At 28.6% G+C, this 25,879-nt stretch overlaps 1 protein-coding gene across 6 annotated transcripts in view; it reads left to right on the forward strand.

Moving 5' to 3' along the window:
* LOC129980850 (homeotic protein antennapedia-like) overlaps positions 1–25,879 on the forward strand; it is a 788,317-nt gene that overhangs the window by 275,429 nt on the left and 487,009 nt on the right. For 4 of the 6 annotated variants that reach the window (XR_008785259.1, XR_008785261.1, XR_008785260.1 and 1 more), the window contains one exon: positions 4,934–6,726. Coding sequence is in view for 1 of the 6 variants with exons in the window: in XM_056091282.1 (XP_055947257.1) it covers positions 4,934–5,205 (272 nt within the window). In the remaining 5 variants the exon portion in view is untranslated. Of the gene's footprint in view, positions 1–4,933; positions 8,819–23,952; positions 24,127–25,879 lie in introns of those variants that run through there. The other 2 variants (XM_056091282.1, XR_008785263.1) reach the window with 2 other exon arrangements.

Consider the following 25,879-nt stretch of genomic DNA (forward strand, 5'->3'; position numbering starts at 1 on the left):
AAAAATATTTGACATATTTCAAAGAGTAATAAATAAAATACCCGAGGTACTGATTTTACAGTTTTGACTTCATTACATTTTTAAATATAAAAAATTATGTTATTCGGTGTTTTTACACATCATTGTATGCAAAGGGAGTGAATGGATGAGTTAATTGCAAAATATGGTCTTTAAATTTCACCAATATATCTGTATTATTTTGCTTAGTTTTCAGTAAATATTTTCTCTCTCATTACATATTCCACATTTTAGAGAGACAGAGAGAAAGCGATAGTTATATCATAATTTCGAATTCTATAGGCATTAATTTTCAGGGCATTTATCTTGGAATGGAACGAATAAACGAGCGAAATTACCATTTCTGATACACAACTCTCGAATCCTTTTAGCATAAAGAATGATGCAGTTGGTTTTTCATCTTCATTCAATAATCCAATTCCCTCCTTTTCCACAATTGCATGCCTTCCCCCTCCCCTCCTTTCGCACACACTAAATGCAAAACTCATAAACATTAATGGAAATGGAGATTGGCGTGGGATATCGCGTTTTCGGAAAAATTCAATACAATCGTAGCCAAGACGGATGGTTGGCAGCAAAAAGTATCTCTGTGAGTTTTGATAAGGCGCAAAGAGAAAAAAGAAGAGAGAAAAAAATACAAATATGCATGCAGGAATGAAGCCCAAAAAGCGCATGCATTTTAAAGTGGATAAACTTTTTGGTGCAGATGAAGAAATGAATAAAAGATCATCGCCTTGGCTTCATTCCTTGGCACGGGAAGCAGTGGATTTGGTATGCATGAAAGTTAACTGACCTGCACGCCAAAAATATTTCTTTTTCTCAATTTTCATTTCGGTACGCGATATTGCCTGAAATTTTACTTTTCCGTGAGCAGAAAAGTCATTTCCTTTTGCCTTAATGCAATTCTATATGTATACATAAGAAAAAAGGCGAATAACTCACTGTTTTATTGTTTCCGCAAGAGTTTGTTAGTGGTGTAGTTTGAATAATGTAGCCGTGAAATGATTGTTTTCAAGATAATAATGTTATTGTTTCAAGCTTATATATATATATATATATTTTCGGTTACCATTCCGAGCAGATTTTGTTTTATCATCCATATCTCTAAACTTAAGCACTGTCCGTTAGAGAATAAAAATTAGTGCAAGGATATGTATGTGAAATTTTGTATATAAATAAATTACCATTTCAAATAAGATTTTCATCTGTTTCAAACTGGTCACTTTCAACGATCAGTTAACCGGATTTAAGGATTGCTAAAAAGTTTGATTAGATATTTTATGTAACTTTGTCTTTAAAGCTTCCGAAACAAAATTTATTTAAATTTTTATAGACAGCTCACGATTTTTTAAAAGCTTTGCACCGTTTCTGTTTATTGTGGTATACATTTAAGTAATTTTTTTGCTTATACTTTTATATATACAATTATATCATACGAAAGAGCAATAATGTTTGAAAAATGAGTGCTTTCCAAAACTTTTTCACCATTGCTTGATTCAGAAGTTAAACTTGAATTCTAAGCACAAAAACATTTAAATTTTTTATTAAAAGCATGCATTATGCTGAAACTTATTTAATAATAAGAAAAATAATAATAAGCCTCATTTTCATATCCTGATCAACAATAATGGAAAACGAATACCAGAATGAAGTTTAATGCTTTAAATCTAGCAGCAATGAAAACGATTTGAATTGCATTTCAGAAAAGAAATATATAGTTGTAAAATATACACCGACTATTTAAAAAAAAAAAAATCATTAAAAATAGAAAAAAAATTTAACCCAGCAAAGTCGTTATTAAAGAAAAGGCAATATTTTGAATTTTAAGAGGATGTAAAAATTGTTTTTGTGTTCTAATATTTATAGAAGATATGGTGAGAAGACTTCAAAATGTTTGTATAATTTTAATTAATTAAAATTTTGCTAGAAACTTGTAGCTAGTGATCAAACGATAAGTCCTGTCTAGCCGATCGTCAATGTACATATATAAATAACATGTACATTGTTAAATGTACATGTTATTTATATATGTACATTGTATAAACACATGTGTCCTTATTATTAGTAGAGATGTAATTATTGAAAATCTTTTATTTGTCATGACTAATTAGATTAAACAGTTTTAACACTACTATACAGACAGACTGCTAGGCTACTGACCCCGTGTATTATCGTAAAAGTTTGATGGCATTTAAGGTTTTATTTTCTATTTTTTGTCACTTGATCATCACAAAAGGTTTCATGGCATTTTCGTGTTTCCTACTTTATTTTGTTTTATTGCTAAAAACACTTAAAACATAAATTTGATTAAATTTAAAAAAAATTCCTGAATACCATTTTTTTGGGGAATTTTCTGTACTCTGTTTTACGTTTATTTACTTTTTAAGTTTGGTCGCAGAACTGCGTCGTTGAGACGCGAATCAAGATGTAAAATTTATTTTTACCCATAAAGCAAAAAAAAAAAGTTTTAAGGAACCATTATCAAATTCGTTAGATCAAAAGCAATACAATGTTTCATATTATTTTGAGGGAGACGTATTAGTTGTATTACAATATAAAACCTTGAAAATCTTTATTATTTTCCTTTAAAAATCGTAATAAATCAATATAAAATGTCAACGAAAATCTTTTATTCGTGGTGAATAAAATATAAAGAAAATCAACACAAATGAACAGAATAGATCGTTTGATTCTAATTTCGTCCTAAATAAAACTCTTCCTTATAATATTCCAGATAATTTTGAACTCTGACATTAACTAGATAATGAAAGCTTTTGACAACTGACGGGCGGAAACTGATTAATACTTTGTTGCAAGTCTCCATTTTTCGCTCAAAATAGTGTTTTGAAAAACCGGAAGAAACGTTGGTGGGTGAAAAAGTGAAGAATGAAACTGACCACATCCTCATCAAATGTCAACAGGGGACATTTGGTCAGTCCCTATTTCATTCACCAAAGAGTCCCTTGTCTTATCCTTAGACCTTCCACCAAAGAAGGGACAATTGTAAATAGGGAGATTTACGACCTAATTCTTTGTGGCGTCAGGAGACAAAGGAAGTAACTACATCCAGTTCTCAACTTGTCTGTTTGCTTGATGTGGGGTTCGGTTGCGTATTTTGTGCTTCCTAGACGGAGGAGTTTTTTTTTTCAGAGAAAGGTGAGGGGTCATGGTTCTTATCTATGACCAAAGGCCACCAGGCTGAAATGACTGATTCTCGTCTGGAAGGAAAGAGGAAAATGAGTTGACTTTTGAAATCCTATTATGTGTTATAGTGTCTCTGTTTTCGAGGTTGTTTCGTTTAATATTTATGTTTTCGGTGATGTTGAATATAGAAAATTCAATTCATTCAGTGATGAAAAAACTGAATATGAATTATCGGGATATTCCTATTTATTTAATTTCGATTAAGATATTCCATCCAATATAGTTAACACGGTTTAGCCTATTGTCTGTAATTAAACTATTAGAATAATTTTTGGTTGCAAAAGACAAAAGTAGGGTTTCAGATTTGTGTATATTTTAGTAATGTTTCATTTTCTTTGTCTTCTTCAAAAATGCTCATCGCAGATATTTGAAATTTTTATATAAAAATTAAGGCTGAAAATGTTACACGTCTGCTTTGATTTATAGTTACAACGCCTATCAAATTTTACGAAACAAGAAGTCGTGGGGCAGCAAGATTAAATATCGTCCAGGCTGGTACTTAGTTTTTACACTCACCACCACACTTGTCGTTTTATTCGAAGACTTTGGATTTCAAAACCTTAAATAGCCCTAAAATATTTTCTTTTTGTGGTTCCGACATGTCTGGTGTATGCGAAGAATTAAACGTTGTAGCTAAACCACAAGAAGTAAGTATTAATTAAGCCATTCAGTGACAGAAATCAGTAAGGAATTTAAATTTAAAAATTACCTTTGTGCAGGGCCGGATTATTAAAGAAATAAAATTGGTAAATTCATGATATTTTTTGAAGTATGAACAGGGTAATTAAAATTAAAATAGCATTTATATTATAGTATGAATATTGTTATACTAGCATCTCTAAGAAAATGTACTGCTTAATTAATTAAGAAAATAATCGATCCTATAATAAAATAGTACTGAGATTCTGTTAAAAAAAGTTTTTTTTTTTTTTTTTTTTTAATTTCTACTATTGGAATTACTTTCATCTTTCAGTTTATTTACACGTAGTTTACTAAAGCATCTCACTTGAAAATGACAAACTATTAATTTTTTTGTTATTTCTGTCTGCTAAATATTGTCATTTAAAAAGTCTTATAGAATGATTAGATTATATATGTATGTAACGATATCTCTAAATGTAAATTAAATAATGATTAATTTCTAATTTTTTCTTAATTTAATTCATATTAACTTAATTCTAAAATGCTCTCTTATTTCCTGATCCAATTCCACCTTTTTTATTTAAATTAATGCTACACGAGCTCTAAAATTGCTGAAATCGACAAGTTCCCACACCACACTCCGAGTGAAGGGATAAAAAAATTAAAAATCTGTCAAGCTAAGTGAATTCTTTTAAAAGATATCAACTCTCTATCAGAATCTCATAGTATATAGTCATCGGGAAAAATATTTCTGTCGCTCTTGTATCGTGCTGTAGACTGATGCTTCTGATGGAATAAAAGCGAACTTTAAAAATTCAAAGTGTCTTCTCTCTCTTCTGCCATGAACACAAAACTGCTCTCTCTCTCTCTCTCTCTCTCTATATATATATATATATAGAGAGAGAGAGAGAGAGAGAGAGTTTCGAAGATGAGATTGGAAAAGGGGATCCGGAGTTACAATACTTAAGGGCCCCAACAGGGTTTATTGCGCCCCTGCTTTTGTATTGTTTATAATTGCTTAGAATTAATTTGAGCATTGTTAATTAATTATATTTTTATATTATTTCAGAGAGGAAGCGAGGCCGACAGACGTACACCCGCTACCAGACCCTGGAGTTGGAGAAGGAATTTCATTTCAACCGCTACTTGACGCGTCGGCGCAGGATCGAGATCGCTCACGCCCTGTGTCTGACGGAGCGACAGATCAAAATCTGGTTCCAGAACCGACGCATGAAGTGGAAAAAAGAAAACAAAGCCAAGATCGAGTCCGGCATCATCATGGGCCCCGGCGGACCGGAGCTTGTGCACCACCTAGACAGACCACCAATGACTTCTGTATGACTAGACGGGGATGAGGAGTCTCAATACAGATATGTTAGCAACTAGCGAAGAGGTAGAGTTGTACATAAGAAGACTCTCAGATGTTCGAAATAAACAGTGGTGTGGGAACATCTCTTTCTTTTTTTTTTTTGTAGCAAGCAGATTCGGAGAACTTTAGTAAAACTCATAAATATCCAAGAAAGCATATGGCCTTCAAAAATGTCTGTTTATGAATCCTATTGGATTACAAGAATCATCAAAATGCTGTAATATATATGGCCTATGTCAAGAATTGCATGATAATTTTGATTTTTTTCCCTGTACAGCTGAGTTGTGCTCTAAGGACACTTGTCTCTTATTTACACGTATGAATGGATGTCAAGTGATAATTTTGTGCTGGATTATACTGCAGACCCTTTGGTCTATTGTCTACTGGTTATTAAAAGTTGTGTTTATTGGAATTAAATTTGAAAAAAAAGGACTTAATGATTAACGTGATATATTCATAATAAATGTTCCCAAGACTTGCATTATTAATTAAAACAACGTGGATTTTTTCATATTAACATGCGCATTCCATTGAAAAGCGGAAGTGACCAATTTTACCGGTGGTTTGCTCAAACATTTGTGGAATTATGAAGAAATATTTTGAAATAAAATTTCAGGGATGTCTCTAAGCATTTAAATTATTTATTTATCCATTGCTGCCGAAATCATACATGATACTCCCTGACTGTCGATAAAACTTAATATTTCGCAAAGGCATGATATTGTAACGCCAGATTTTTTCACTCATGAATACTCAAAGTCGAAGACGACGAGAAGTTTTTTGTTCTCTCACGCATTGTAAACGTTTGCCTAGTTCACCTATCAGGATGTGCCGTTTCTGTTAAGGGGCACAAGAGAAATTCGCAAAGGGGCCGTGAAGAAGCTAACTTCTTGCTGCCTGAGGGCGTGGGCTTACATTGCATCATGGTGACAGAAGACGATAAATCAATTTCGAATGCAACCCAGTTCACAAATGAAACTCAGACCCCCGTGGCTTCTTTCTAATGTAAGTGCAAGATCCTAGAAAAGAAAAGGGGGTTGGGAAGACGAAGATGCGATATGAAAAACGAATGTTTCAACTTTGTATCCTTCGACCCCTCTCCTTCAGAGCAAGGAAAGGACCCTCCGGCGAACTGGGGGGTGCAAAGAACTCCTGGGTGCGAGTCCAGCTGGTATCTGAACCCCTCCCCCCAAAGAAAACGAGCATCTTTTCAACTAGATTCAAGTCATCCCTTGAAAACTCTCCCTGGAAATAGGATGAAGCAGACCAACCCTATGCAATGTGCTGGAAGACCACTAAGTCATTTTTTTTTTTCATATACTATGTCCCTCATGAAGAAGACTCATGGATTACTTTTTTGATTTTTTTTGTTTTGTTTTTATCATGATAAAATTATGTTGTGTACAGAAAACTGACCTCCTTCAGGATTTTTCTCCTGAACCAAGAAAAGAAACTGATTATCCAGGATTAGCTCTGAGCAAGAAACTTTGATTGTAAGTCTTTATGTTTTGGAATCTTTTATCTTTTCACAGTGCTGTTCGTTCATGTGGAATGAACTTGATGTTCGGTCATTCAAATACCATTGTCGAAGTAAAAACTTCTTTATATTTGATTTTAATCCCCTAACATGACCACCAGAGGGCTTCTTTTAGGTGTCAGTTCATATATTCAGAATCAGTAAAATCCCTAATTTTGTTCCTATATCAAATATTCTGCTTAAAAGTGCTTAAAAGAAGCCATAACTTAGTGCCATTTAATTTTGCTACCTCAGTTGTGTGTGCGTCTGTATACAATATTTACAGTATTCCTGTTCGCTTATGGTTCCTATTTTAGTTGCTAAAAATAAATTGCTTTACTTTGATTTTAATGATAAAATTCTTTTAATTTACCTGGTTATTCATAAAAAGAATATTACAATGTACATGATACAATTATTTCGTAAAAATTCAATTTCGATTCAATAACCATGGAAGCTGAGAAATTTATCTTTCTTATGTATATAAGAGTAAAAATATTATGGTTTTTTCAAAATGCACGTAATCATTGATCGCTAATTGAAAATGCATGTCTTCTCGTTTTATATTAAATTAAAATGATATAAATCAATTATTAAGATCTTGTTCCATTAAATTGTTTTTTTTTTCAATGCTATGGAATATTAATTGCTATGTATGAAACTTTTTACTGCTCTTTAATGAATTCACTGGCCTAAAATTTCATATATAAAATTCTATAAAAAGTCAAGTTTATCATTCCAAATGCAGTCATCAAATTATTTATATATTTTTAAATTTTAAAATTGAAATCTTTAAATCTCGCCTGTAAAAAATTTTAATAATACAACAACTGTACTCTGACATAAATTTTAATCATAATTTTTAATCTTTTATCAAGATGATAGAGCTAATGATTATAATTCACTTAAAATAACCTAAATATGTTTTTTACAATTTATTTAATTCGTTTCCCATAAAATTGCCTTGTGATTCTTAATCTGAAATAAGAGCAAATATTTCGCTCATTTTTTTTTTTTTTTTCTCATCTTTTCCCCATTTCCTGATCACAGCTCGACATAGTAATTTGAATTCTTTCAATGAGTCATTTCACTTCATTAATATTTTTCTCATTATAAATTATTATTTTCTCATTTCTCATTCTAGCCGTCATTGGGTGCCAACTGGTTTTCAGAGGTTTTTGTTTCAATAAAATCTTAAATGCATGATTAAGTGATCATGATTCTCTCAGCAAAAAGAGTTTTGTTAACAGTTGATTCTTATGACATCATAGTGCCATTTGAAAACTTAAATATGAATGTTAATTTTTTTTCAAATTTCACGTTATTGTTTGCAATAATATCCTTTTTGATTCCTTGTGATTATCTCGATTCACATAATAAGCAGACTTTGCCTTCTTTAGCTTTCAACAACAGAATAAAATTATGCGATTAAATATTTGATAAAGAAACGAAAACGGCTTAAATTTTATTGTAAGGCAAATAAAAATCTATTGTGGAAAAACTGTAAATTGATTAAATTGGTGTCATTAAAAGACAATTTTTAAAAAAGCAAATATGTGCTATAATATTTTTGGAAATTATGGCGAAAAATATCAAAAATTCAATTAATCTTTAATTAATTAAAATTTTAATTAATTTTTAAAAACTCGCAATTTTAAGAATCTTACTTTCTAAAGAATATTTCTACAATATTTGGAAGCACTAAATATAAATGATCTCCACTGTAGAGCGCCGAAAAATCTTCATTGTAGTTTAAATCCTTAAAATAAATTTCAATTGATTTCCCCTAGGCGATTATGATGAAAATTATACATATCTAAAGTGTATAATTCTTGTGGTATTATTTTTGTTTGTTTTACCTGTATAACTCTGATAAGTTAAATTGTTTTGCTATTTTACGTGCTTCGATGGAAGTGAAAGCATCCGCTAGATTTTTCATATTTAAAATAAAGTTGTTTTTATATTTGGCATTGGTATTTGAATACAATTTGTAAGAAATAAATTTTTTCATAAGCTTGTACTTAAATGCAATGTATCTTTATTGTGAACAGTGTGTACAAAGATAAAAAGAGCAGTAAATGGAATACTGAATTTAAAATAATGGTCTTTTTCTTTTTTTGATGCTGTGTTTTTTGTTATTCATATTGCAAAATAATTTTTTTTCCTATAGGAACCAAAATGATTATAACTTTTGGTATCACAAATCAGGATGAAAAGTTTAACAAATAGATTAATTTATATTTAATGTAAATATGAAATCAATAATTTCACCTATACAAGTGAAAAGGCATAGAATGTCTGGGGCGCTTTTATCCTATACAAAAATAAATTCCTCCTTAAACTTGCACCAATACTAACTTGTTTCATCAAAGAAAAAGAAAATCCTTTGTCTGAGTTTCAAATTTTTATTTTATTTTTTCCTAAATGAATAATCAAGATTTTTACACAATTTGCTTTTAAACTTTTGCTTGTGCTCTGAACATTTTAAAAATTAAAGATAAAAATTTCATTTGTTTACTTAGTGACATGATTTTTTATGGATGTTTTCTGTTTTATTATTAAAAAAAAATCAATAGTGTTTCATATCAAAATTACGCTTTATTAAGTAAATAAGTAAAAGTAAAATTTTGAATATGAAATTAATTCAGCATCTAAAAATGTTATAAAACATTCATAGTATATATATATATATATATATATATATATATATATATAATATCTTTTCAGAGGGTTAATAAGCTATGAAAAAATTTTCAGTAATTAATTAATGTTTCTACTTTTTAAAAATACAACTTCCATATTGTATATGTTCATGATCATAATGTATTTGTGATGTATTTGAGCTCAAACCTTAATCTAATTAGAAAAATTCATTTCAGACAAATGATTTTATACTCTTAAGACCTATAATTAAAATATATGAACAAACAAAAGCTAAAGCAACATGTAATCAATAAGTTATTTCAAAATGGTTGTGACTCATTTATTACGAACTATATTTATGGAGTGTTTACTAATTCCCTATGATAAATCTGGTGTTTCATTTTCTTTTGGGCAATTCTTTTTAAAGCAATTTCTTTATCTCCTGTGATTTACTGAAATATGGATAGAAATATTATTTCAGCTGAAAATTAATTTTTATTTATTTTAAAACAGCTTGATGTTCAACATGTATGAGCTCTCTCGTGGAGGCTTCGCATTTACAATCAATAATCCAATTAAAACCGCTTCATTGGACGAGCAGTTCTTTAACTATCAATTCTCTCAATCCTATCCATTTAAAACGTTCATTTTAATTTCCCAATCGTATTTCAAAGCTTTCGTAAGATTTATGAACTCTCTAATTAACGATGCCTTAAGTGACCAATCATTTATTCCTAAGCGCTGCATGGATAAACTAGGAAAAAAAAAAATGTTAAATAGATAGACAAACAAAAGTTTGATGTCTTGATACCGCCTAAGCTTGGGGAATAAATAACGTCGCTATTTATTTCGAAAGGACGTTAATTTCAAACATTCTAAATGGCATCTTGTTATCTGCAACCCAACTTTTCCATCCTGATTAAAAAGGGCAAAGTATAACGAATGTGAAAATCTCAGAGGGAATTACTTCAAAGGCAATAGATGTGGAAAAAAAAAAAAAAAGGAAAAGACTGAAATCCCAGTTATCAACAACCTATACCAATATGCATCATTTTTTTATTTTGTTTTTTTGATTTCAGTGTCTATCCTCCCATTTCTTAACAGGCTAACTTTCATGCATTTTTTTCCGGTACAAAAAATAAATAAAAAGTAAAAATAAAAAAAAAATCTTTTCGACATACCCTGATATTTTAAGCGTTCGATCTGCGATCGCTGTGTTGGTGAAAAATGGGGGGTTTAGCGGACTTATTAGTCAGAAGGATGGCGTAGGAATACGGGGACTTAGCGGTTGACAGTGAAAAACAGCGAATGCTCCAGAACGCAGGGCTCTGGGCCTGGGAGTCATACGTCAACCGTTGCTTCCACGGTTCGCCCAAGGATTTAAAATGTAAAGCCATAAAACCTGCGGCATCTAAATCTCGGAGCTCCGCCATCGATTCTTTGCTCCATTCCGACATTACCCCGCCGTTTAATGGCTCAATAATGCCGACGGCAAGGCCCCCTCGCCTGGATTAGGTCCAGTAATCCCTTTTACAACAAGCATATGAGAATAGATGGCCAAGACGTTGGGCAGCTTTTTTTTGTTACTTTTACTTTTTAATGGGCTGCTCCTCTTTTTTTATTTTTTTTTATTTTAGGTGAGAATATTCGTAAGAAATTAAAATTTACATACTGCTATTCAAATTTTTGTACTCTCGAGAAGCTATCTGGTGATCAATCTGTACAACATCAAAGTAATATTTTTAGTTAATCAGTTGAAATTTTTTTTTTTACTAATTATCCTTTACAGTTGGGAAGGAATAAAAAAGTTATCATAAAATGTTACACTTAAATTGTTCATTTTATAAACTTATCGAAATGGGAAATGAAATAATTAGAAAATGGGGGTAAATTCGCACAATTCGATAATTAAAAACTTATGAAAAAATTAAATCGGTATGTAAGAATATTATGAACTTACATATATATAATGTGCTCTTTCACTTTTTAAGACTTCAGTGAAGAATTAGCCAATTGTTATCCTCAAATACATAATTTAAATTGTAAATGTATAAAACCAATAAAATTTCAAGCGTAAAAAAAAAAAAAAATGTGATTTTTATAAAAGTAATGGTTTTTTTTTTGTCTATTCTCCTGAATTTGAAATCGGCCTATGTGTGGTTTTAAAGACTAATTTGAGAAAAATAAAGGCAAGGAGTAAATAGGTGGGATCTTACAGAGATAATGAAAAATTTTACGCATTATTACAAACTCTTTATTTTCATTCTTTATGTTTTTTCTTATTATTCAAAAGAAATGCATTAGTTTCCAATTATTAGTAGAACACGATCTATAAGGCATAAAGAAATGAATAGAACTAAATAGAAATAATTATAGCAAGGATTAAGTAATATCTTTTAAGTATTTCAGTTTCCATCTCTGCACTTATATGAATATTCTTTAAAATTTATCAAATGATTTTTTTCTCTGTTTCAGATTTTTCTTTCAAATTTTCTTAAAGATTTCAGTTTTTTCATTTGTTTTAACTTTACGGCAAATACTTCATAAAATGAATTTAATTAGATTTTTTTTTTCATCTCCTTCATTCTTATAAAAAAATTATTTTAGTGACTGTGACTTTATTTTAGTGATTTAACACCTTTGTTTTTAATGCATAACCAAGGCTTCATTAATTTAGTTACAAAAACAGGTGCTTAGAATTATGTAATATCTACTTTCAGTTTTGTACTTTTTGTGTACTATTTTATGTTCTTGAGCTACATGTATGATGGAATCTTTGGGCTTATATTTGTACATATTCATTGGTGAGTGATATGTTAAGCCTTGATGCCTTCGTATAAATAACGAAATGTTACTTTTTTGTACAAATACATGAGTTAAGCACTGGCCCAATGAAATTGCAGCACATTGTTCTAAAACTATTCGTTATAAAATTTCGAAGAAATACGGTTTTACAAACTCTCCATAAAATATCATCATTAATTTGCAACATTGTAATATTTATTTCAATAAATCAAGTTCAAATTCCATTAATTTTTAAAGCAATGAGTATTTTCAGATAAATTGATTTTTCTCCCCTCCTTACTTTATGACTGACTATTTTACTTAATTTTTCTTACAACTACAACTGGTTATTCTAGAAATAGTTAATACATTTAATTTTTTATTAAACTGTATGAACAGTGAAAGTATAATAATTATTCAAACTAACCATCCGCTTAACGATCTCGTAGTCATCTCTCAAATTTTTTTCTACAAGCTACATGATGAATGAAAAATTATATGATATTACATATTTACTGGGTATTACAATATTTGTTTTTCATAAAAATGATTTCTATTTCATTTAAAAAATTTAATAAATTAAAAACTATTTTTAAATGTTTTGGGTTTTAAAATATATATTTTTTGAGTAAGCCAAAATATAAAATTAAGGATTAGAAAAATCAATTTTAATAAGGAAAGTACGCTTAAAATTTTCGTTAAATTTTTTCTTAAAATTAACCTTAAATTTAAGATACCAGTTGGTGATATTATTCCTATTTAATGTAATAAATGATCCAACGATGCTTTCCTGAGCTGTAGTGCAATCTGTCATGGAAACAAATGATTTACATCAACTTACATATTTACTATGTCTGGAAATTTGTTTCATTATAGAGTGGCTTTGAAACGGTTATACAAATATTAGCATAGGATTTCAAAGATGATTCTGTAGTTTATTCGCCATTAAAGCAACTGTAATGTCAATAATCTATTTTATAATGATAATTTCTTTGTAAAATCAAAAAGTTGATGATATTAATTTAAGAATTCGTAATTAAACTGATGAAAATTTAGTCTTTTTATATAGCCAGCAAAAATTCAATGGTTCATAGAAATACTATGGTATTGTTGAATTTAAAATTATTTATTATTATATTGACAAATTATTATAATAATTAGACCTAAAATCTTATCTTAAAGATTATTGAAATAAATTTCTACTATTCTAATATATATTTGTAATATTTAAACCATTATATTGAAATAAATATCTGTATGTTGACAGTACTTAAAAATGGGCAGGAAAATTTGATAAATTTTCAAAAACAGCAAAATAGATTATGAAAACTGTAAAAATTCGGCTGTTTTTATGCTCTACAATACATAAATGAGAGTTAGTTGCTAAGCCTTTCTCGGCGCCGATCGTCGCTTCTGCTTGTGGCCGCATCCTTCCGCATAGCGATCGTCTCGATCCTCGGTGGACGGCTGTGGGCGCGGAACGAGCGTCGGCTAACCCCAATTGGCTGTGGGAGCATAACGGCGTCGACAGGTTTATGTGCGTTTCATGGGACACTTAAGCACACACTCTCCCAAATTTTATGGCTCCCACTTACTTGCTCCATTCTCCCCATGTCTCATAAACTCTGCTCCAGAAAGGAGTCAAACTCCACTGTTTTGGAAGAGGGAAGGTTAACAGGTTGTTTATGATTATTTAACTGCCCTCACTTTTTTTGGGGTCGCTTTTGTAATGTATTCGATAAGTGTGTTCCGAACATTTTGATGTCTTGTCATTCTAGTGCTGGTCTAAAGGAGGACATCTTTTTTTTTTTTTTAAAAAAAAGAAGAAATGTGTGGGACATTTTATTGGTAGTTAGTTATCCATGCAATGATTTCAAAAAGGAATTATCATCTTCTGGTTGAAATTCTTTGTTTACTTACATTTATTGATGAAAAAAAGCATAAATCATCTATTTTGAAACAAGAAAGACTCATTAACAACATTTGGCAATAATTTGGTTTCATGTATTTGATGATAGTAGCGTAATTGCTATCTAATTACATATAATAATAATTTGGTTTCATATATTTGGTAATATTATCGTAGTTTCTAACTAATTAATAATAATTTGGTTTCGTGTATTGTGTTATATGATAACAGTTTCTATCTAATAACATCTAATATTAAATTCATTTCATGTATTTGGTGATATTATCGTATTTGTTGACTAATTTTTCGATGATGAAAAGGTAGAAAAAAATTAATTATAGGACTGCTAAAGTAATATTTGCTAGTAATAATTCACTTACTTATCTGTAAAAAATAACTTATTTTTATCGTCAAATTAACTTGCAATTCATGATATATTTCTTAGAGTAGTATGCGCACATGAAGAAATAAATGTATTTGTTTATATTATTATTTTTGTCCCATTAAGTTTCATACTTTTTTTAATATTACAACTAACTTAAAAGATAATTGTGCGTTTCCTTTACAATTTTTTTTTTTTTGATTTTTAAAAAATTATGCCTGTTTTTAAATGCAGAAGCAATTTTTCTTTATAGCAGGAAAAGCTACTAAGTCCCCATCACTTATCCTTTGTATATCCATTGCATTTTGTATATCACTTATCCATTGCATGACAAGATATTTTAGAATTCAGTGTCATCAAAGGTTTTTGAACTTTTCTCACTTTAGTACTAAATAGATGAGAAAGTCTGTCATAACTGGTAACTTCAAGGAAAATCAAGTTTAAAATTGTTCTAAGGATTCTAATCAGATTCTATTAGTCAAAAATAATTTTAATTAAATTTATCTCGCACAAAAATTATTAATAATGATTCCACACGAAGTCATGATCTACAGTTTAAGAAATCCTAGATTACATAGAAGATTAAGAATGATTATTGCAATTTCTTCCTCTCGTTTGACTTAAGTTAGTTCGACTTACTTTGATTTAAACTTAATAATTCAATCAAGTATTATAATCCAACAGATTTCTGCCACCGTCTTCGACAAAGCATGCCTTTGGGCACAAAATTAAGCGACGTTTACCAGCCTCGCGAGAAGTGGCTTTTGTGAAAGATACCCTTCAGCCCACCATTCATTAACTCGGCTAGTGAGTGTGTCCAGAAAGTGGTTTTATAAATCGTCGCCAACACATTAATTGAAAATGGATTTTGAAGCGTCGAGCTCCATCTAAGACCTTCCAGTATAGTGGTTATCTATTCTTGGGGCTTCTCCATTCAGTGGTTGCCAAATCCAGTTTAAGCCTTGACATTTCTTGCCGGGGTATTGGAAGGCACCGGGGCGTACCCTGTCGCAGCTGAATCTGCGTTATTAATCAGCATTAGGCGTTAGGCACCTTCTGTTTCACGCCAGCCACGCGTGAGGCCGCGCCTCAACTTCCATATGAGTAGGTGCTGATGGGACTTATCAATTGTAATCGCTTAATTGCTAGCCCCGCATAAGCGCAGCCAGGCGTGCTATAGCATGGAGTGTTTCAATCTATCACACATTCTTGGCCAATCTTCCATACATAAGCGATGGGAACTATAAGGAGGGAATAAAAATATTTTCTCTTCCTTCGAGATGCTGTTCGTTAGGCTGATTAAAATGCTAAGTCAGAACATTCTATTGCCCAAATAATGTAGTCAAAACATTTTTACACCATATAAAAATATTTTAATTCTAATCTACTGATTTATTATTACTACTGATTATTTCGAAAGAAAGAAATATTTTCAAATTAATCTCAAATAATTATCAATTGAGCATTCGTTTTTAGTTCATTAATTTTAAAAATGATAATATAAGTAATCGATTTCATTCTGAAAAAGGCAGTCTAATTCGTTTGCACTTAATTTTTATTGTAATATTTATTTATATGTGTATTCTGCTGTCATCTCAAAAAATTCTAACAAATATTTGATGTGCATTATAAAAGATTATCAATCCGAATTTATTACTTCTTCTATTGCATACCCGTGAGAGATGAAATATGTTAGCGGCAATGATTGAAATAGAATATCAACAGACTGAAATGTTGTCATAAAATCTATCAAGTCTTTTATATTGTAAAAGATTTGATAGATTTTAATCTATCAAGTATATAGTATAGAATTATTTTTGGTATTATATTCCCTTTGACAAGAATTCCTTTTTAAACTAGAAAAGTTATCCTCAACTCAGTGAGTAAATATAATTTATAAGATATAAAGAAAGAACTGTTTCTTTAAAAGGAACTCAAAATAAATATATTTTTATTTTTTATTATTATGTAAAATGTACAAAATATGAGATACAATGAATAAGTTTCGAAATTCTTATAAATATTATAATCCAATAATTTAAAATAGCTTAATATAACAGAGCTTATAATTTAAAATAGTTTAAATTTCGATTTGAATGAAAACAAATAACATTTTACAAATTGCTTTGATAAAATTATTTCTAGAGTAAATTAAGTCAAAGTTAAATTAACCACGGTTAAAAAAATTAATAAAAACATCAATGAAACTCAATGTGGATAGTTGTAATTTTTGAATAAATAAATAAATAGAATTTCTTTTATAACATTCATGCAAATTTGATTTTTGTTGAATATTGGCATCAAAATTTTTGTTGTATATTGGCATCAAAATTTTTGTTGAATATTGGCATCAAAATTTTTGTTGTATATTGGCATCTAAATTTTTGTTGAATATTGGCATCACAGTTTTTTTGTATATTGACATCTAAATTTTTGTTGAATATTGGCATCTAAATTTTTGTTGAATATTGGCATCTAAATTTTTGTTGAATATTGGCATCTAAATTTTTGTTGAATATTGGCATCAATTCTTATATTTAGAGTTTAAGAACTGAGCAAAAATATTCTGGGCGAATGGATTATTGATTTTTCAGCAAAGCATTTCTTCCAGAAGATTAACATTTTGTGTAATCATTAAGAGGAAATGTTGTGACCATGAACTCAAGTTTTACCTTGAAAATTTCTCATCCTGAAATCCCGTGTCTGTCCATAGAAAGGACATGTACATTTCAATTCCAAAAATACCGAAACAATTACACGGCGTGCGGACCATTACGTTTGTCAAATGGAGTTATCCATTTTTGACAGGAGTCATAATAGAGTCATTTCGCAGGCAAACAAAGAAAAGTAGGAGCTTCGCTAATTGACGAGCAGGTATGAGCGATGAAAGTGAATGGCTGTTGTTTGCATCATTATGAACGTGTTTTCTTGCAATTGCAGCGTTCAACCTATCTTTAGGCAGAACTTGTGATGAGCGTGCGTTCCGTTAATGTCTTAATATTCACAAAATTACACCTTATTCCGATTCAGATGGGCGATACAATTCACACTGCTATTAAAGGGACCGACTCCAAATTAAGGATCGTTATTTCCAGAGAGGACCGAATTTTATTTCCATGTTTTCAAAATATTTCTTATTTATTTGTTGAGATTTCAATATTTGTTGTATGTGGCAATTAGTTTAAAAGATTAGTTTTTTTATAAATTGAATAGGTATCTATCCTTTGCCTATGATCATTAATTTATGGTACCTTTAATAATTAGTTCTTTTTTTTTTGTTGCTTATGATAATTTATTTATGGTATTAATTAATTCCTTTTCTGCCACTTAAAATTTAAAAATAAAATATATTTTGCTTTGTTTTTTGCACAAGTCTCACGCTCCTCAAGTTCTAATAATTGTAAATGGAATTTTATTAAATTGCTGAATTCTATAACTTTATTGTTCAAATAAAGGAAAATTGTTGTTGTGATTGTATAAAAACCTAGACTAATTACATCATTTTCCACTTTACAGAGAGTTTGTCGATTTGCTCATTTTTCAAGGCAAAACAATACTTTCTTCAAAATTTTTAGAAGTGTATAATAGTTATGACTATTACTAATGTATTTTTTTTAATTATTTGTTTGAACATTATGTATTATTTCAAAATCAGTTGACAAATTATAAGAAGTTGATACTGCACATTTGCATGAAAGTATTTTTTGTAAGTGATAAACAAAGAGAGAGAAAATTTTATTGCCCCCATTTAAATAATTGGTTTCCATATATCTTTCTTAATCGATTAATCTCAATTTTAATCTACTCAAATTCTTATACTAAATAATCGATATAACTAACGGTTATTTTTAACTGCAGTAACTATTAATTTTTATTACAAAAATTGTTTAAACCAAATTGAGTTTAAATCTTTTTTTTTTTTTTTCATTGATATGTGCTTTTAAGATGCTCTAAGTTAATGGAATTTATTCTAAATAGATAAATATAAAATATTGAATTGTTAGAATATCTGATTCCTGACTTCCATGAACAACTTTTGTATTGGTAATAATTTTGTAGATTATTTATATATATATATATTTGTTTATGAATTTTTTTGGTGTGTAATTTTTACTTGTCAGTTGTTTTTATATGTATTCGGAAAATAATATCTAATATGATTAATTTCTTAATTTTTTTAATGTTTGAAGTTAGTTTAATGATATTATTATAATTCACAAAATTAATAATATTGTTACAGGCATTTAAAATATATAGAAAAATATTAACATAATTTGTTGATAAAAATTTTTATACTACATTATAATGCATTCAGATGCATTTTCTGGGATTTTTTTTATTTATGTATGTTTAGAATAATATGAAGAGTGGAAGAATTTTTCATCTGATTATTTCTGCGTTGACGGCAGTGCAGAGAATAATCGATTTTGATCCGAGGCGTGTTATGATGAATGTGCCGTAATGCTAGTTAGTTTAATGATATTATTATAATTCACAAAATTAATAATATTGTTACAGGCATTTAAAATATATAGAAAAATATTAACATAATTTGTTGATAAAAATTTTTATACTACATTATAATGCATTCAGATGCATTTTCTGGGATTTTTTTTATTTATGTATGTTTAGAATAATATGAAGAGTGGAAGAATTTTTCATCTGATTATTTCTGCGTTGACGGCAGTGCAGAGAGTAATCGATTTTGATCCGAGGCGTGTTATGATGAATGTGCCGTAATGCTACCAATCGATGATATCGATTATCGTTTAATAAACATCTCAAAGTAATTACTCGCTATCGTTGCAACTTTGCCAAAAATTTTAATTTTTCCTAATTAATGGTCCAAAACGGATAATGGATCTTCGCTTATAGATAATGCATTAATCATTAATTGTATGGCAAGGATGACAGGGAATAAGTTTCCGACTCCTGACATCGATATATCGAGGTTTGTGGCTCAATGATAAATCGATTTAGATAAGTAAAGAGTATGCTCATTTTGAAAGAATTTAAATCGTTGTTTATCTTTGATTTATTGCATTTTAATGATTCTAACGTTGAGAAATATAGAAATTTTTATCGATAATCTTATTATTTTTTTCAAGAACGATGCCACTTTATTTATCTTTACTGTAACGATATATAAACATTCGCAGTAATGAGCGGATGTATAACTCCATTATTTATGTATTGACAGAGCTATGTAGTCATCTCAGAACATAACATTTAAAATATTATCATTTGAAAGATGAATCTTTATTTGTTGAATGTTTTACATTGTAAAGATGAATATTTCCCTGATGAAGGATTTAATACAAATGTTTATTTTTAGTACAAGTTTCCAGTTATTTTAGATCTTATTTAGAAATCAAAAATATTAGAACATAACATTTAAAATATTATCATTTGAAAGCTCCATCGCTTTTTCTTTTGTTTAAAGTTTTACATTGTTAAGATAAATATTTTACTGATGAAGGATTTAATATAAATGTTTGTTTTTATTACAATTTTCCAGTTATTTTAGATCTTATTAGAAGTCAAAAATATTAAAACTATAAAAGAAAATTTATCTGAGAATATCTTACTGTTTATAAAAGATAAATAAAATAAAAAATAAAGTTATTTTATACTCATTCCCTGTCACGCATGCCACACAATTGATGATTAATACTTATTCATTGCTAGGAAATGAATCCTCCTGTCTTAAACAGCTATAAATAACAATTGTTTAGTCATAGAACAAAACTGTAATTTTTCTAGAACAAGACAATATTATATGTATATAAAGTTATATGAAAGTAATACATAAAACAATGAAAAATTCTAGTTCACGGCAGCAACAAATGGATATTTGTAGAAACTTTTATTTAAGTATAATATTTATGTTGTAATTTCACCTTAAAGCATTTTGATGCAAGACATATAACTTAAAAATAAACTCTGTGTTTAATTCATTTTTTTTTAAACACTTGTGCGTTTAAAGTATAAGAAAAGCTATTTAGAAAGTTTTAACATCGATACTTCATAATGTTTCACCAGCAACGTGAAGTTGTAATCACATGAATTACAACTTCACTTTATGAATAAGTGTATAAGAAACAACCAATTGGCTTGCGTGATGGAAAAGGTAGAGAAAACCGCTATTTGTTACCGTTCCCGGGGTGTAGGGGACGCTCCAATTGGCTAACAACCACCTTCTTATAGCATGCAGACATAATGCTGTCCCCATATTCCGAACTATAATTTCAAATCGCACTAATGATCTGTCGTGACTGCCTGCATTTCCAAAATGTACCGGAAAGTTTTCCTTCTCTCAAAATTCTTTTCCCATCGACTTTTATTCTTCTTTTTTCTTTTTCCTTTTATGAAATTTCAAAGCGATGGTTTCATTTTAGAAGGGGAAAATCATCCCGTTAAGAATAAACATTAGCTAATAGAGACAATGCAACAGATATAATCATAAGGTTATCAGTAATTGCTCACAAAAGACGGGACAAAAAAAAGAAAAAGAGGGAATATCTCGTCGATTCCTTCTTCTTCTTGGGCGAAAATTACGGTATCCGCAAAAATCGCTCATTATATTATCCGACTCTTTTACGAGGTTCTAATTATAGTTCGAGAGCACTTTGGAACGCTTAAAAGTTCTCTCATCTTCGGCAAAAATTTATACGACCACAACGCGCCATGACACATTTATCGTCCACTTATCGTTTGCAGAAATGAAAGCTGCCAACTCTCAACTGAATAACTTTGCATTGTTTGAAAATCTCAATCATCTAATGCGTTGGCAAAAGATGTTGTATTAGTTTAAGATGTTTTGGAATAAAATACACGAATTAAGGGAAAAGGGCAAATTTATTTATAATACTAATGAGTTTAATGTTTTGTTTAGAAAGATACAATAAACATCAGATGTCATTATAATAATGCAACATTGGCAAAATACTTAATTTAAATATTGATTGTGTAAGATGATCTGTATTCACTGGTTTTAGAATTAAATAGTTATTTTAATATGTTAACATTTTCTGAAAATATGACAATATTGAGCTGCGTTATATCAATGGGTTGAATGTGATGATTGTACCGATTTTATGACAATGATTCACAAGCAGACATATTAATATTTAAAATAAGTGACTGTCTAAGAAGACAGTTTCAGATAAATATGTCTTTTACCTTTTATATCTGTATTTCCACAAGAATAATTTCTTTGATAAGTAAGAGAGAGCTAGTTTCAGAATTAACATAACCCGTTTTAAAGTTGCGATTCATTTCTTTAAATTATGATGTCACTGAAAATAAATGGCTCTTGAATAACGTAGTTATTATAGGAACTTGATAGGTCATTTCTTATAATTTTAAAGTTATTTAGTATGCAGCATCTTCCAGGAATATTTATCGAAAATAATAATCAAAAATACGAATGTTAATTAAGTGGTAGAGTTTTTGTATAAATTAACAACATTAATTTGATATTTTAAAAGTAATATATTATTTGTTAGTTATTTAGTGGGCAACATATTTCTGGAATATTTATCCAAAATAATAATTAGAAATTCGAATTTTTATTAAGTTGTAGAGTTTTTGTATAAATTAACAACATTAATTTGATATTTTAAAAGTAATATATTATTTGTTAGTTATTTAGTGGGCAACATATTTCTGGAATATTTATCCAAAATAATAATTAGAAATTCGAATTTTTATTAAGTTGTAGAGTTGTTGTATAAATTAACAACATTAATTTGATATTTTAAAAGTAATATATTATTTGTTAGTTATTTAGTGGGCAACATATTTCTGGAATATTTATCCAAAATAATAATTAGAAATTCGAATTTTTATTAAGTTGTAGAGTTGTTGTATAAATTAACAACATTAATTTGATATTTTAAAAGTAATATATTATTTGTTAGTTATTTAGTGGGCAACATATTTCTGGAATATTTATCCAAAATAATAATTAGAAATTCGAATTTTTATTAAGTTGTAGAGTTGTTGTATAAATTAACAACATTAATTTGATATTTTAAAAGTAATATATTATTTAACTGGATATAAATGGTTATATATTGCAATTAGTATTTCTTCAGACGAAGCATTAAATAGTGTGTTTATTAAATAATAATTTTTTAAGATTGAAAACTATCTAATAAATATTAATTTGTAATAAATAAAAGCCTTTGAAAATAATAAAAAATAATTCTTAATTTATTGAAAGCTTAATCCTTGTAGAAACCATATGGATTAGCATAAGTTGATGATTTTTGTAAAATGATTTTTTATAAGCATAATAATTTGCTCCATGATTTTCTTTATTTATGTAGTGATTTGTATCATAATTTTATAATCCATATGGTGATCCATATTATGATTTTTTATTAGCATAATAATTTGTATCACGATTTTTTTATTAGTATAATGATCTGGATTAGAACTGTTTTTAAACTTCTTGCATCACATATCACTTAACATTAATCACATTAAACTTCTTACATCACTTCTTGAGTCGTTTACTCTTAAAATTATTTAGTATTTATTCTCTAATTAGTTACAATATCATTCTTTTATTAAGTAACAAAAAAAAAACAAGTATAATTGTTTATAGCTCTAATTAATTGAAAAATATCCATTTGATTAATTTTTTTAAGCAATTAAGCATTTAAAAGAATATAAAACTTTGTAAATATTACGATACATAATTTGTTAAAAAATATTATTGTTAAATAATAATCATATAAAAAAGAATATTTGATTCGAATCTTAGTCATAAAATCTAGTTTAAATGTTTGTGTTTCACATTTGTATAATTTATTATGAAGAAATACTGGATCGAGCAGCATCTCTATAAAAACACACATAAAAAAGCACATAAATGAAATGATGATTAAGTTTTTTTGAGATTGAGATAATTAATGTAAGTGTCTGCAAACAATTTCCTTTACAAGTAATATATTATTTATGACTCTGAATGATAGATTATTATAAATGAAGGAAATATTTCTAAAGCTAATTGTGTATGCTCAAACGATCACTGAAATAAAACAATCAAGATCCTCCTAAATTTATCATATCAAAATCAAAGAAACTAGAACACTACATAACACCTCACACTGTTGATCAATATAATAAATAGTATTATATTAATCAATTACCTGTTTAGCTAATAAAAGGAAGAATAATTTTACAAAAATAACACATTTATGTCAAAACAACATGGCAATAACAACCTTTGTAAAATGCAAACAAGATAGCACAATCAAACAGTAACTTTTGAACTATAACAAATGCTTATCGAAGGAATAAATTTTCCCTCCCAACATTACAGATGTCTAAAGACAAATAGATATATGCCGAATATTAGCATTTCTCATCAATATGTATGAGAACTGCACCAGTAACTGAACCGGTTTTTGGTATATTTTTGTTTTTTGATCCTCAATAAACAGGTAAGTAAACAGCAGCAGCAGGCCCATGGGTTATACAGCATTCCCTATGGACATCGATCCCCTAGGCTTCTCCCCGTACCGCGATCGGGCATTTTAAGTGCCTATGGAGAAAGCGTTCCCTTAATGAGTTATAGCCAACATGGCGGCCTCCATAGAAGATGCCGACGCAAGAAGCAAAGATTCGAAAACAATGGCAATCCGCGGGTGAGTACTCGAAAAATATTGATATATTTTTGAAAATAGTGTCTCATTCTTAAAGAATGATGTATTTTGGATGTGGCTTTATAGATAAAGTGAGCAGTAACTGGTTTTTAAAGATTGTTATCGATCGGCGCCGATGACATGTCGCCGTGAAAAAGAAAATATGTGGCGACCATATCTGTTATTGGAAGATTAGGTCCGAGAAAGAAGTATAGGATGGAATTAATAAGACCATTTAGCGTTATTTGATAATATATTTTTAAAAATTGGAATATACAACGTTAATATAATGAATTAATATCTCTCATCACGTAAAAGTTTTGCATAATAATAATGTTTTGAATTTTATATTGCTTTTTAATTGCGAAATGCAATATTTTTTACAAACGATACATTCTTAAATTTTGTCTAGAATCTGAGTAATTTTTAAAGTACATGATTTGGTAATAGTTTTTATAATAATTTTTTTATATTATTTTAATTATAATATTAAATATATCATAAACTAGAATTAAATAATTGAGTATCTACTAGTTCTATAACTTCTTCAGTTACTCCTATATATAAATGAATTTTTTTGTATATTTTTTATAATAAATATTTCGTACTAAATCAAATTTCTAAAATGTTGTGAAAATATGTTTTGATTGGTTTTATTTATAAGCCCACAGTAACTTCAATTTTGTTTTATTTACTTATTTTTTTAAATCTTGTTTCTGTTGTTTTTTCCAAACTGCAAGTATTTTCCTTTTAAATATATTTTTCAAAGACATGATAACGAATTTAAAGGAAATATTTGTCAGAATGGGAGACAAAACAAGTTTTTTTTTCTTTCAAAAGTATTTTATTTATTTATTTATTATTATTTTGATCTATCAAGTTTTCAATTCACTAGAATAATTCTCTATAAATTTTTGATTTAGCCATTGAATTAAAATATACAAAATACAGAATATATATATAAAATATACATATTATTAATAACAAATTATTGCAACTTTTTTAAATACACCTGTATCTCTATATGAGTTATATGTTTTAGGAAAATAAGTGAATATTGTGATACATTGTAATTTATTATTTTATCATTAATATCAGCGTCTTGAACCAATTAGTTGTAATATATAAAATTGACACAGGCTTAAATCAATGAATAGTACATTATTCGAAAGTCATCTTTAATTGCTCATAATGACCTAGTTCGATTAATTTCACTCTCAAATTTCATTCGATAATTCTCTACAGTCATGACAAAAACAATGAAAAAGTATTGTTTGATTTCACAGTCGAAATTATGTCTGAGTAATTGTCATTAATAACCTTAATCTCCAATATTGATAATGAAATCATTTTTAGCAATAATAATGCTGTAATATTACATTTGAAATCAAATTCTGCCAATCACATCATATATTATTAAAATGAAAGGTAAATGAAGTACAATTGTTTTGAAAGAAAGAAAGAAAGGGAAAGAATAAAAAAAAAAGGAAAGAAAGAAAAAATAAAAAAAGAAATAGTTAAGGTAAAGATTTGATGAAGTAGAACATTTAAAATCCAGATGAAATGTTAGAATGTAGCATTTTTAGTCACTATTTTTGTAACATACAGAATTTTCTTATAGAAAAATTTTCTTATAAATGCAAACTATATTTATTTATGTAATAAACTACTGCCTAAAATAAGAATTTAATTATTATTTTTCATCTTTGATAGATCTAGAAATATTTCTCTCTCTTTCTTTCTCTATATGTATTAT

The sequence above is a fragment of the Argiope bruennichi genome, chromosome 8 (assembly GCF_947563725.1).
Source record: "Argiope bruennichi chromosome 8, qqArgBrue1.1, whole genome shotgun sequence".
NCBI lineage: Eukaryota > Metazoa > Arthropoda > Arachnida > Araneae > Araneidae > Argiope > Argiope bruennichi.